The 14,785-nt window shown below is 38.4% G+C and overlaps 1 protein-coding gene across 13 annotated transcripts in view; it reads left to right on the top strand.

The window, feature by feature from the left end:
• Window positions 1-14,785, top strand: part of RBMS3 (RNA binding motif single stranded interacting protein 3) — a 1,258,536-nt gene that overhangs the window by 742,917 nt on the left and 500,834 nt on the right. For 10 of the 13 annotated variants that reach the window (XM_046665635.1, XM_046665620.1, XM_046665611.1 and 7 more), the window contains one exon: window positions 7,671-7,843. In XM_046665635.1, the coding sequence (XP_046521591.1) occupies window positions 7,671-7,843 (173 nt within the window). The remainder of the gene's footprint in view (window positions 1-7,670; window positions 7,844-14,785) is intronic. The other 3 variants (XM_046665654.1, XM_046665697.1, XM_046665678.1) reach the window with 1 other exon arrangement.

The raw sequence follows: 14,785 nt of genomic DNA, 5'->3' as shown, positions 1-14,785 counted from the left end.
TGATTCTAGCCCATCCTATAAACAGACATTTGAGTTGATCTCTGAAGTATTTCCCAGACAAACAGAGCAGAGGTCCCATATAGGGATTACAGTCACTTTTGGTATTTCTGGGGAATTCTAACAATTACTCTTATAGTGTAGTGGATGTTGTAATCTCCACCTAGGGAACCAATCATGGATCATTTTTTGCAGGAGGAACTAATCATTATCAATATTAGAATCATGAACTGTTTGGGTTATTTTCAAAGTGTAGACTTGACTTTTTAAATTAATGCCGTAAGCACCTCAAATGTTGAAGCACGTTTTAATTTTGTTTATCTTTCCTTAAAGAAATCAAGAGTTGGCCAAAATAAAAGAAGAGTTGAGGCAAAGACCAGATGTCATTGGTATTTGGAGAATCGAGCAATCTTTATTAAAGGCCATTGGCATCATTTATAGTAGCCACTCTTCTCTAGCTTGTGAGTTTGTTAATGAAATTGGTTTATAGGTGCTTGAAATGAATAGTAACTACTTGACTTGTGTTTCCAAGTACCATGAATTTTAAAATGTCCTTTAATATTTAAGCTTCTGAATGGAATTCAATGACTTTAGATTAAGCCTATTTGTAAATAGCACAGAGCAATGTGTGATTATGCAATCTGCTGAGGTTTTAAAAAACTAATATTTAGAGCAAAAGTGAATCTCATCCTAACAGAATTTTAATAAAACCTTGGTAGTGATTTGTGAATACCTTAAAACGAATTAGCCATTCTATTCACAGTGGTTGTTTCATCACTGTTTTGTTATTGCTTTTTGGTTCTTGATGAAAATGGCAAACTATAGTTCTAATGACATAGTTTCATCTCAAGAATAGTGGCTCCCATGCTTAAAAAAATAAAAAATAAGTGATTGACTCTCGTAACACCCCTTAAAGGTAAATTACTCCAATTAGGACTGAGACAGCGATGTTCATTTTAAGGACCTGCCTCGTGATGATGTTGATGCAAATGCTAAGACCAAAAAAAATATTTATTGAGTAATAACTCTATGCCAAGCACTGTGCTAAATATTTTACATTGAATTTATATATTAAAGCCACTCAGAGTCCTTTAGGTGAGACAGTCATAATCCCTCTTTCACTCATGACTAGAGCTTTAAGTGTCTAGTTAGTGGCAGAGCGGAATTCTCAGTGGGCGGTCTGGAGCTCACGAGTACCATGTTACCACTGTTGACAGCATCTGTTACCTAGATCAGTTGACAGAGAATATACAAATGATTGCCTTTTGTGAGGAGTTTTGTCCTTTATTGCTCATTTCCATATCTGATCTGTGGGTAGGAAAAGAGAAGTAGGGCAGATTTTCACCAAACTCTATTAGAAATGGCGTAATTGAAACAATTGTTTTCTATCGTCATAGTCTGGATAATGGAGAGGCAATGGCCTAGCATAAAATTGCAAAGCTGTAATGTAGGTGGTTCATGACAGTATGGCTAAAATTGCATGCCTTGCCTTAGATATTAATTTAGCTGCATTTATTATTGCTTGCATGGACAATATTCATATTCACCCTCATTTGAGGCTATTTTAGACACTCCAGTGACTGCCACGGCTCTTGCCACGTCCACTCTCTCATGTTGTGTTCACACTAGAGGAGAGATCTGCAGAAGCAAGGTTATGTGGAAATCACACTATCTGGGAGAGGAATCCAATAGCCTGCAGCAGCATTATCCACCAAGCAATGGATTGCATGTTTACGTGCAAGCTAAATAATGCATGATTTAAGACGGGAATGTGGTTTATATTCACTTTTGGATAGTAATAGAGTTGGCATGTCAGTCCCATGGGAGACTTTATCCAGGACTTTACCCTTGAGTGGATAAAAGGGTACAAATTCTGTTGCACTGGAGATGAATAAAAACAAATTGAGGAGACCGTCAACAGGACAGACTGCTGTGTGATGGAGTCCAAGGCTACTCCAAAACCACCAGACCAACTGCTTCAGGATCCTGCCAGCAACCAGATGCTGGGAATAGAATTGACTGCAGTTTGGCATCAAGGCCCTGTGATTCCTAGCCAAGGAGAATTGCATGCAAAAAATGTTTAAAATTATCTTTGTAAAAGGGTTATGTTTTCAATGACAGGGAAAAGTATGTTTCAGACCTAGTCTGCTGCAAGTTAAATGTGCCATACTGACATCTTAGTTACAGCGGGTGGAGGCTTGGGGAGGTGAACATCATAAACATTTGGGGGTAAGAGGTTGAACTTTGGGTAAGTGGTGGGGTTTTTCAGTGAAGTAGGTCTTAGGCCATTGAGTTGGTATCATGGTTCCATGAGGGGTACTGGATTGGCCCTTCAAGGAGAGGGAATGGATCTGTTTAAAACAGTGATTCTTAACCAGGGGTGATTTTACCCCCTGAGGGGACATTTGGCAATCTGGGGACATTTTTGGTTGCCACAAGTTGAAGGGAGGGTTGTGCAACTGACATCTAGTGGTAGAGTACAGGGGTGCTGTTGAACATCCTGCAATGCACAGGACAGCCCCTTACAACAGAGAATTATCCTGTCCAGATTGTCAGTGGTGCCAAGATTGAGAACCCTGGTTTAAAATTATCTGGCTTGTGTATGTATATTACAACCCCACCTTCAGACAAGTGTTCATTGAATATAGTTTGACATTGTATAAAAGATGACTTTTAATGACTTACTTTACCCTACTGATGTGTGAACAACACTAATGGGTGTACCAAATGCTTTCTATTAAAACAAACAGGAAAACAAACAAACAAACAGAAAAACAACTCACATCCGTCTCCCATCTACTTCCAAAAGATGTAGTTGGTAAAAACGGGAGACTCCCTCCAGACCTACACACACAAACCACACATTTTATAAGAATGTAGGAGGACTCGGTTGATTCACTTTTCAAACTTGAAAAATGAGGCATATTAACAAAGCACACTAAATGAATCAGCTGTTTAGGATGATCTACAAGCCAGTTCATTTTCCTGTTATTAAATAACAAACCATGAATCTTGACAAATGAACCCACTTGTTTGACATTATTTGAAAAACTCATAACACGCTTGGTTCTTATGGTCACTTCCCCTTCGAAATTAAATTTTAAGATGAACTTCATTTAAATTCTGATAGAGGGAAAGGGCTTGTTAACTTTCATTTTGACTGCGTGCTGTTTATCATCATCATTCTTTTCTTCTCCCTTATACTTGGATGCACCAGAGCTTTGCCAGTGTCATCCTCCACAGTTGACTACAAGGAAGCCGTTTGAGTTTATTGGTGCCCATATCAGTAAGGAGTGAAGTTCTTTCATGTTGTGGGGGACTGCATGGCTTCCAGAGTCAGACTCCCTGGGCTCAAATTGAGGCTTTAGCCGTGTGACCTTGAGAAGGTCATTTGCCCTTTCTGTACCTCAGTTTTCTCATTGGTAAACTGAGAATATTATTTGCGTTGTTGGGGTGTTATGAACATACATAAAATGCTTAGCAGGCACACAACAAATGTTACCTATAATTATTACAATCGTTATTTTAAGAATAACGTCTTCCAAAATGGATGCCAAGTCATTTTATTTAATTTCCTAAAGAGGACACTGGTACTGATCTGCTGATTTAGCAGCCCCAGCATGTGGTTAAGAGGGCTTTAGCCTCCATCCCATAATCCCTAACAGACCCTCCTAGCAATGCCACCATCAATACACATCTAAGAGAAATCTGCACACTTGCCAAGCCTACACAGCTTCGCGAGAAGTCCTCTGTCTCCATCCTTCAATCAGAGTGCCATCCAAACGCCCTCTTCTGAAAATCTTCTGGTTCTAACCAAGCTGACACTGCAAATTCATAGCACCCCCCCTGCCCTGTTATAGCAGTGTTACAGTGTTCAGTAACCCCAGACCGTAAGTCCTCACCACTCCTAAATAGGATTTGCAAAATATCGCTTTGAGCAATATAGCAAAGTCAACTTTATCTGAAGGAAAATAATTTTTTTTACTAACATTTTAATATTGCTTTCTTGGTTCCTAAAACAATTTCAAAGCTAATGAATGGTAAAATTCTAAATCCGTCTAAAGACAGAGAATTGAGAAAGGAATCAGAGCCACTTTTAATCAGGAAAGTGGCTGCTGTGACCCATTAACCCTAAGATTATTGATGCTCCTTTTTCTTTTTTTTTTTAAGATGCTGTAGTTTGGTCGTTTGTCTTTGGCAGCCAGAGCATACAAAATCGCTTTTGCTTTTCACAAATTAATTCGTTTAAGCCTGTGCATTTGTCAGACATTCCGGGAAGCTTCTGCCAATGTTTTGTTGATTAAAGGATGTGTATTTTGAAAATGGGTGGAGAGGAAGGAATTTATAATTCTTAAAACCAAAGAATGATTTACAATGCAGACTGCTACCTGAATCATTCAGTGAATTATCAACAGATAAATGAAATATTAAGGATTAGCAGGAGTGCTGGCACTGGATTTTAAAATCTGTGGATTGATTGGTTCCATAACACTGAGAAAGTCTCCCTCTTTCAACAAAATTTCTAGAACTCACAAACAAGAATATGACATAGAAAACCACCTTGACTCTATTTTTTTCAAAGGGCTTTTGAAATACATCCTTTCTCCTCAGGAGTCTGGTGCTTCCGCTCCTGTTTATAAATTACGTACCTCATTTCCATGCACACAAGTTCCCTATATTCATCCCAGCTTTGATTTGCTTTTGACTGCTTTGTTTAATTTTTTCCCAGTGAATACACTGGGCCCTTTGGAGGGCACCCGTATTGTTTTAGGTACCATGCAATTTACTAAATGGTGCTCTGGCTATGGAAATGCTCGCAAACACCCCTGGTGGGAAAAATTAAGTAAATATATATTGATCCTCCTGTAGTTGGTGCTTTCTTATTTGATCAGCCAAGGGCTCAGTCTGAACTGGTCCATCAGATTTGTGATATGTAAAGCTGGAGTCATTTTTCTGGTTCCCTAATGGTTTTAAAGGCTATGCAATGGGAAAAACTGCTTTAAACAAAGCCTCATTTTAAAAGAAGCCTGAGTACGGAATGGAATTCAAAGAATTTGGAGAGAGGGGAGGTGAAAGTGGTAACAAACAGCTTTACAAAAGCCCTGGGAAATTTAAGATCATAAGGCACATAAGGGAAGTAAAAGATAAATCCCACCTGTCCCCGTGGTGAGATAGAGGGCCCAGGATGCTGCTTCGGCAAGGAGGTATGGAAGACCTACTAAGTGCAAGGCTTGTAAAGAGGTCGAGCATAAGGGTTAGGGGGTGTCTGAGGAGCAAAACTGAATTCTTAGGTCAAGAAGGAGTAGTTTGTCATGCAAACCAGGAAACATTATGCAGATATTAAATTCCAAAAGGCAATAAATATGTGTCATTTTATCCAAATATTGGGAACAGAAAGTATTCTCCTGTGTAACTCACTTAACAATTCTGCATTAAAATTGTTGCTAATAAACTAAGTAATACTAGAGAAATGGTTGGAGAAAATGTTTATTTCAAAGAAGGGAGTTGGAGGCCCCAGGTTTGGCTGCCGTCATATCTGCTCTCTCACCTCCCCATTCCTTAAGCAAACTGCCCAATACACTCTTGACCAGTTTGTGTTTGCGTTTGACTATTTGGCTTGTTGTTTCCTCCCCGCACCTCCTCCAGTTAATAAGAGGACAGCAGGAGGGAAAGGAGGTCACATAGGAAGCTTGAAGCCTTCACCTATGAGGTGGTGCAGACCCTGGCCTGGAAAAACTGGAAATTCAGAGGAAAGGATGATTCTAGAAACCTCTGAGAGATTTCAGTGGCTGACTGTATTTTGAGATTTAGGATTAGGAAACAGATGAAAGTAACACCAACATTTCCAGCATGGAGGCTGGAAGAATGACAGCATCACCAAAAGACAGGGGGTGGTGTAATGGTAATTGTAATGGGTGTAATGGGTCATTGTAATGGGTGGCTCGTGTAGGGGATTGGGAGAAGAGAGAGTAGATATAATGAGTTGCATTTTGATGTACTACATCTAAGAGGCGTTGTCCGAAATATGCACTGGGGCAAATGTGAAATCCTGAAAGATATAAAACAGACTATTAGAGCAAGAAGCAAGGCTGGATACTGCTAAAACTTGGCCTCTTGTCTTTATGGGCTAAGTGCTGTGCTCAGTTTTTATTGTACATGATGCAACCTAAGTATTTATTAAGCACCTACTTGCTATTTGATAAGTACGCACCTCTCACTCCTGATAAAACTGATAATGAGTCTTCAGGTTAACTCTTGGCCAAAAATTTCCCCACTGGAATCTGGATGAATGTGCTTGTTGTACGGTTAGGTTACATTCTGGCTTATGGTTGAGAATATCTAGGATAGCTATATAGACTAATATCGCTGGCAAGACAAACATGAACCACAAATATTATCATTATTATTATTCTTACATTTTTGTTATTGCTAACATTTATTGTACACTCATTAATTTCCAGGAACCATTCTGTTTGCATTAGCTCATTGAGTTTTTGTAAAGACCCCATGCCATAGAAGAGTACTGTTTTTGTCCTCCTCCTATTAATGAGAATGTTGAATCTCAGAAAGGCTAAGGCACCATCCAAAGGTCACACAGCTAATAACAAACACAGCAGGGACTCAACTCAAACAGCTAGTATAATTTTACAGCTTTTGAAGATATACCTGTATGAAGAAGATATAAAGTATAATGAGTAATATATCTACTAGATCTGGCATGTATAATTATAAAGACCCTCACATTGTATATTCCAAGTTACTAGGGGTCATTTTTTCATTTCCATTTTACCATAAAATAGTGTGACAGGTTAGAGGGGTGGTTCTCTCTTGGGGGGAGGGATTTTCTCCCCAGGGGACACTGGGAAGTGGGTTGAGACATTTTTGGTTGTCACAACTGAGGGATGGGTGCTACTAGAATCTGGTGGGTAAAGGCCAAAGATGCTGCTACTATCCTACAATGAACAGCCCCCCCCCCCCCCAAAAAAAATTATCCCGTCCAAGTTGTCACTAATGCCTAGGCTGAGATCCTGGATTAGACTATTTTAAAGGAGATCTTGACTGTAGGGAGAGAATGGTGGCTCAGTTTTGCAAACAAAGGACATTCACCAGGAAGAAACAGATTTGGGAATGGGGGAAAGAGAGAAGATAGATTCATTCATTTGTTCATTCATAGAATCACTATTTACAGAGTGATTTCTATGTGTCGGGAATTGTGCTGGAGAGTAGTGGTGAGGAAAACAATATGAAGTTTCTTTGGAGAAAAGGAAGAAACGAGGAGTAGAGACAGATCAAAGATATTTGGCTGTTAAAGGTGAGCTAGGGGCAGAGCTTTAGTGCCAGGAGTCCTTTATTGGGGAGGGAGGTAACATGCCACTTCACAGGTCTAAGGAAGATCACAGTGGATAAACCCAGAAGGCATATGCTACTGTCAGGAGCGCCTGAGAACTTTTTTTTGACCCATTTATGGCTAACTTATGCTGATCCAAAATGCAGGGCCAGAGGGAGGAGAAAGCAAATGATGTTCTCAGAAGTACACAGAGTAGTAATAGAAATATGTGTGTGCATGTGTGCATTGGAGAGGCCGAGAAGCTTGCATTGCTTTCAAGTTGCTCTGCTGGCCTGTGAATAGGTGCTGGCTTTGTTTTACCAGTAACAGCCTTTTCTGTTTCCAGCAGTCCTATGCACCAGCTCCCCACCCCATGGCTCCTCCCAGCCCCAGCACAAACAGCAGCAGCAACAACAGCAGCAACAACAGCAGCGGGGAACAGTTGAGTAAAACGAACCTGTACATTCGAGGCCTCCCACCAGGCACCACTGACCAGGACCTAATCAAGCTGTGCCAACCGTAAGTGCCCTTCTGCTCTCTGTGCTGTTTCTACTCCTCAGACTTGCCCGAGTGGGCTCAGTCCACACCGGAGTTGGTTTTGCACCCAATCTACCCATTCATTGGTGTCTCAGTGAGGAAGACTCTGCTGTGCAAACAAGACTTAAATTTGAGATCTGAGTTCAGCTTATTTTCAGGAATGGAATTTATTTACTTTTTGTTGTGGGAGTGGAGGTTCTTGAGCAGACGTATGGGGGAGTGCTGCCTAATATGCATGTATTGGCCAGAAAGGTGATGAGCAAGCATTGAGATGGATTCTTAGAACTTGGCTGGTGGAATCAGTGATGAATCTCATGAAAGAAGCTGCTTTTTTTTTTGAGAAGTATTAGTGATGGAAATCTCAAAACCTCAGAAGTGGTGGATTTTAGGATGGTTACCTCCTGTGTGGCAAAGTTTTCTGACCAGTTCTTGGTAAATGTAAGTTCAGCCGGGATCAGGTAATTGGAGGATTATAAGGCTAATCCTCTAGTTTCCTTGAAAACACCTACTTCCAAGTCCAGTGAAGCTATTTCCCACCAAGGCTGAGAACTGCATGCACCAAGTAGTTGTATATTTGCAAGGAAATGTGGTAGTGATTAAATGCCTTTCCAAAATGTTTTCATTAATCTATTATCTACTAACACTTATGGTATGAACTCTTATTTCTGTGCAAATAAATTAAAGATATTTAAGTTTACCCTCCAAATAAAATTAATAATGGATAACTAATTAAGAATCATAGACTTGTATTTTTAGATTGCTGGCTGATTATTTTCAAAGTACTATCTGTACAGCTATTTGTCGTTTGTGTGTTAGCTGGGTATTTTTAAATTTGGGGAAACTATTACTCAATTTTTCTTTCTTTTGCAATGCTTTTACAAGAAGATTGAGAGGATATTTATTTTGTAAATTTTCCAACTTCTAGAATATTGGAAGAGGAAAACAAAGCAGACGATATTTATTTGCCTTTGTTCTGGTTTTTAAGATTGGGAACAAATATCAAAACAACAGGAAGTGGCTGATAAACCAAAACACAAATACATAACTATATAATCAGTTGACAAGGCAGTATGTGTATTAGGGTGGGGGCACCCTGTTGCTATTGACTGTCTTGATTTGTGAAAGAGGTAAGGCAGAACATTGAAAAATAAATATTTTTTGAAAGCAGTTTAAAAAGAGAAAGAAATGTGCCAAGGCTAAGACATACAAATATGTGTTAGGTTTTGGTCTATAAAATGTTCAGTTTGAGAACTGGAAGGTAAATAGCGCAACTTTTTCTTGTTGTTGCTATTAGACAACTCTAAACTGTTTTGAAAAGTAAGGCCTTTGAAAGTGTGAAAGATTGCAGACTTTACATTAGAAGCTTCAGATGAAGTATCTCCTGGAAAGGACGCTGATGTGAAAAAAGGATAACTATTATCTTTGATTCATATATGAATCTCATTCATAAAAAAAAATATTGGTGGGTATGAAGGAAAGAGTCTTTCCTGTTGCTCTATAACACTCACAGAGCTTACTGAAACACAGATTTCTGGGCCCAGGAGACTATGATTCAGTAGGTCTGGGGTGGAGCCCAAGAATATGCATTTCCAGCAGGCTCCCTGGTATTGTTGATACTGCTGGTTTTTTGAGAAGCACTTCTCTCTATAATAACATAAGGAAATGAGATGTATTTCTAATGCATAAGTTTTCTTTTAGTATATGAGGATAGTTGAGGTGGAATCTTGTGTATGAAAACCTGCTCATCACATTGTAATGTTAAGGAAGATCGTTTACTCTCTTTGAGCCTCAGTTTCCTCTTATAAAAGAGTGGGTTGAGTTTGATTATTTCTAGGTTTCCCTGTAGTATCAGTGGTGCACGGGGGCTGCTTCTGACTAGTGCACTGGAGCTAATTGTTAAATATTCAGGAATTCCGTGAGTGATTTGTTACACACTCAGTGTCTTGAAATCAGCTACGACAGGGGTATTTATATTACAGAAATCAGCAAGCCCTACAAATCAGGGCTTTTTAAAATTCTCTTATTTCTTTGGAGTGCTGGTTTATGAACATACCACTGATGCAGCATTATACTATGAGTTTCTGGATCAGTGTCCATTTCTGCAAAGAATGTTGCCAGAAATTTATAAATGGAAAGTGTTACCGAAAAGCCTGTATTGGCATTTTTTAACTCAGGACTGAGAGGTGTGGTGACACAGAAACTTTGTTATTGAAGAAAGAAGTTTTGTTAATGTTTCTTATGTACATTTGAGAAATTTAAAGAATGCTTAGTGAAGAAAGGTGATGATAATTTGTTCATATTAATTTTTGCGAGCTAATTAGGCCTGGCCCATGTTATGGTTATTGTAAAAATATTTGTGTGTCTTCCAGTTACTGAAGGGGTTTGGACCTGGGGCTTGTTGCTTAGACTCATTTTCCTAGAGAATTTTAGAGAACTGATATGATCGAACAGCATAATGTAGTGGAAATAGCTATGCACTAAGGGATTTGGGTTTCAGTCCTGGCTGTGCCATCAACTGGGTATGTGGTCTTAGAGGAATGACGTCTCTCTTAACTTTGGTTTCTCCCATGTGTATAATAATGTGTTTGATAATTTTTAAACTTTTATTCTAAAATTCTGATATTCCATTGAGGCCCCCAGTTTTTAGCATTAAAACCTGGGCTGCCTTTTATATCTTTCACCAGTCCCTTTTTGCAGTGTTGGCAGGGCCACAACCTGAACTGATTCGGTGGCATGACTATGCCCTGATGGCTGGAGATGCCTTTGGTAAGAGACCAATGTGGGTCATTCGTAAAATCCTGTTTCCCCTTTTATAGTGATGGTCTCTCACATTGCTCACGACTATTTCACATTAGCCGTCTTCTAAAGATTCAAGTCATTTTGCATTCCTATTACTACTCCAACACTTTAAAATAATTTCCCCTATAAAACAGATAATATTTGTAGGTTTAAATGAACTTGCCATCAGGATCAAGTTTGCATGTTTATTCCTATGAAATTATAGGTATTTTAGAGTATTTCCTTATATTATAGGAAATGTAATATTTGCTAATATCCATAGTAATAAAATAATGGAAAACAGAGATATATAAAAAAGGCAAAGGCATATCAAATTATCTGGTATTAGAATACAATATCCATATTAATACCAATGAACAGCAAGAAAATGATATTAAAGAAAAGAAATTGCATTATTTCTCAATGTGTAATCTGAGAGCAAATTCTTATTAAGTGATTCCATTCACATTCATCATCAAAGCTCCTATGTTTGGATTACGGTAAAATCAAAGAAAAGAAGACAAGCCTGAAGAATAATAGACATGAAGAATGATTTTACTCTATGGAAAATCTCTCTAGTTATACCTATGTTTTGGATGAATGCATTGCATTGTGTGTCTTTTAGGAAATACTATAGTTAAAGACCTTGTAATGTCTTTATCTTGAGAAACCTCAAGGAACTTTATTGTGTTCTCAATCAAGAAATATTTATAGTGCACCTGTGCTGCATGCCAGATATTATGCTGAAGATTAAGTGATGAGTGAATTTAGACAAAGGCCTTGCTTTAGCAGAGCTTATATTCTACTAGGGAAATAGACATCAATTAAATAATCATATATTTTGATATAAAATTGCTAGTATAAATGCAGGAAAAGAAAGGACGGGAACTAAGAGTGTTTGTAATATGGGATTAGACCTAGTTAGGGCGATGAGCAAAGGAATCTCCGAGGAAGTGACAGTTGAGCTAAGATTGGAAAGAAGAATAGGCTTAACTATTTAATTTGTTTAATTAAATGAGGTTTAAATCAAGAAAAATGGAAGAGCATTTCAGGCAGAAGGAACTTCATGTGTGCAGAACTAATGGATAAAAGGAGCATGGCAAGGACGAAGGGCAGAAAGGAAGCCACTGTCGTCGTAGCAGAGAAAGGGAGTTGGAGTATGGAGGAAAATGAGCTGGAAGCATGGAGAGGGACAAGATGATCCCTTTGAAGATCATGTTAGGAGCTTTGTTTTATCCTAAGAGCAATGGAGGAAACTATTGAACTGTCCTAAACAGGAAGGTGACATAGTCAGATTTTTGTTTCAAAACAGGTAACTCTAACTGCAGCGTGGAAAGAGGGAACCCATGAGATCAAGGGACAATCAGAGTAGGAATAGTTTAAAAGAAAGCTAGAAGAAGAATAATTTTTGATCGTAGAAGAGGGCATGAAAATTAACAATTTTGGTAGTGGAACAATTATGAGTAGTGAGAAATGTCTTTTTTCATATGCATTTATATTTCTGTTAAGAAACAAGGACTTGACAGGCTGGTCCAGTGGCATAGTGGTTAAGTTCGATCACTGCTTCGGCAGACCAGGGTTCGCAGATTTGGATTCCAGGTGCGGACCTACTCATCGCTCATCAAGCCATGCTGTGGCAGTGTCACATATACAAAATAGAGGAAGATTGGCAATGGATGTTAGCTCAGGACCAATCTTCCTCACCAAAGCAAAAAACAAAAACGAAAACAAACAACCAAGGACTTGAAACACAATTAATCAGTTTAACTTCAAAGAAACAGTGAAGTAGCACAGAATAGGACCCAAATGAGTTGATTTTTTGTTCATATCTTTTTCTTACATTGTCATGAATGGGTCATGCATATACTATTAAACATTTAGTGACTGCACTGTTAAAAGCACATAAGGCAGATATAATGAAAACTAAAACTCCAATTGATTGTACGATTATATTCCTGGGATGGGTTATCAGTTGGAGACCATGGGTGGAATACTTAGATTATCTACTCTTTATGCTTATCACAAGAGGAGATGAAAGCGGGGCAAGATAGATTTGGTTTAATAGAGAGAGAATGCACTGCAAATTTTTTGGTCCAAATAAAATTTTGGTGGTGTAATGATTTTCACATATTAAGCTATATTTCTTCCCTCAAAGAAATTGGTAACTTCTATTATGTGATTGTAAATATGCCCTTGAAACACACTGAAATTGCTCTTAAAAAAATAAAACCACTCATTTAACATAATGGACAGAATTTAAAATGGAAACAAAATTATTAATGTGTTTATATTTTCCATATCTACAATACCTTTTATCTAACCAACTTCAAGACTTACAAATTTTAATTAATACAATGTTCTCAGAAAGCCCTAGCTGGACATTGCCCCCACTGCCTCGTGGTTAACTCATCTGGAGTTAATGACAGCATTGGAGGTACAGGGTGAATTGTTCTTCTGTTACAAAGAGAATGCGCTGCTAAGGCCGCTTGAAGAAGAATGAACGAAAAGGAGGGAAACTATTGGGTAGGTGCACACATATTTCCAATCATCACCAGAAAACCAGAACATCGGCTGCCTTTCCCTTCATTTTTCTCTATAAATGTGCTCCTTGCTGAAGCTATGATGCCCTAGCATTGCTCCCTTTAAAATGAACCTGTAAATGTCACCTTAACATTGAACAAGGGAGGAGAAACGCCCGCAATGAAAAGCCAGAGGAACAAAGTAGGAGTGTTTGTGCTCCAGAGCTGAAGGTCTGCCCAAGCTAATCTCCCCGATTTTTACAACCTTGTTGCATCTCCTTACAGTGTGTGCTGAACGCTGAATAGTGAGAGCAGACTCGTCTGGGCTTTGAGTGCAGGGTCCATTATACGTGGTATCAGACAGTTTTGACAAATGCACCGATACAATCAAATCTTTTATCAATTTAAAAGTAACCTTGTCACAGTAATCTGTCAAACTGTTCAGATACAACTAAAGGAAAACAAGTCTTCATGCACTCCAGAGTAACCCAGTAAATAAGAAAAATGTGACTGGAAATTTTTTGAGTTCTTTCTTACTGTGTCAATGAAGATTTAAAAGTTCCCTCTAATAAGGCCCGATGGAAATTTATTAGTAGCTTTCTCCTGCAAGTCAAGCTCAAATTACGCAGCTGCCTTGGAGGTGTCATAAATCTGTGTGGTGGCAGGTGTGAGGAGGAAGTGAATTTGAGGATCTTTGAACCCTGCCTTTGTGTAATTTAAATGAGAGAGTGCCTTTAAGGTCCAAACTGGTTGTCTGAATTCATTGAGTCAGCATACATCTGATGCTTGGTTACATATATTAATTCAGATGTAGGTATAATTATATTTGCCTAGTACATATTATAAACCAGACGTAGTATTTAGTTTGTAATTAATAAATAATTATCACTAATAATGATTGTTATATTTATATATTATTAACAACATTTATTGTGTGATTATTACATACCATGTACTCTGTTAAGTTTTTATATTACCTTATTTAATACTCAAAACAGCCCCATGAAGTGGGAACAATAATTGCTAAGTAATAGTTGAGTGAACTGAGGCTCAAAAGGTTAAGGGCTTGTCCAAGTTTACACAGCCACCAGGATTCAAAACTCGGCTCTGACTCACAGTCCTTACTCATAACCACTGAAACATTCATTTAATGAGAATAAAGGTGGCGTAAGACATGAGTTCTCACATCCGTGGCTGCCTGTGGGAATGCCTGGAGGGCGTTTAAAAAATACCGATGCCTGGATCTCACCCCCAGAGATTCTGGTTTAATTAGTATGGAATCAGTTTAGACATTGAGATTTTTTAAAGCCTGTTCAGTAGTAAATATGTAGCAAAGTTTGAGAACCCCTTGAGTAAATGATGCCCACACTAAATGGAAAACAATTTAATCTTCTGTTTTAACTTCCTTACTCTGACTTTCACAGAATCTAGAAATTTCATAGGAGCTACTAGAAAACAAAAATAAATTTTTTAAGACAATTTCGGGATGAATTGGATTTTCTCGTGACGAAATGAGATTTTTAGGTTTAGACATGGAAAATCAAGCCCTGGAATAGGTCTCTACAAGTGCTTTGAAGAGTGTGCTCAGAAAGGTCTTGCTTTCCTTCTTCACCTAATTTTCATAAGT

This window comes from Equus quagga, chromosome 1 (assembly GCF_021613505.1).
Source record: "Equus quagga isolate Etosha38 chromosome 1, UCLA_HA_Equagga_1.0, whole genome shotgun sequence".
In the NCBI taxonomy this organism is placed as follows: Eukaryota; Metazoa; Chordata; class Mammalia; order Perissodactyla; family Equidae; genus Equus; species Equus quagga.
Note: the sequence above shows the minus strand (reverse complement) of the source record. Positions and strands in the feature narration are given on the sequence as shown.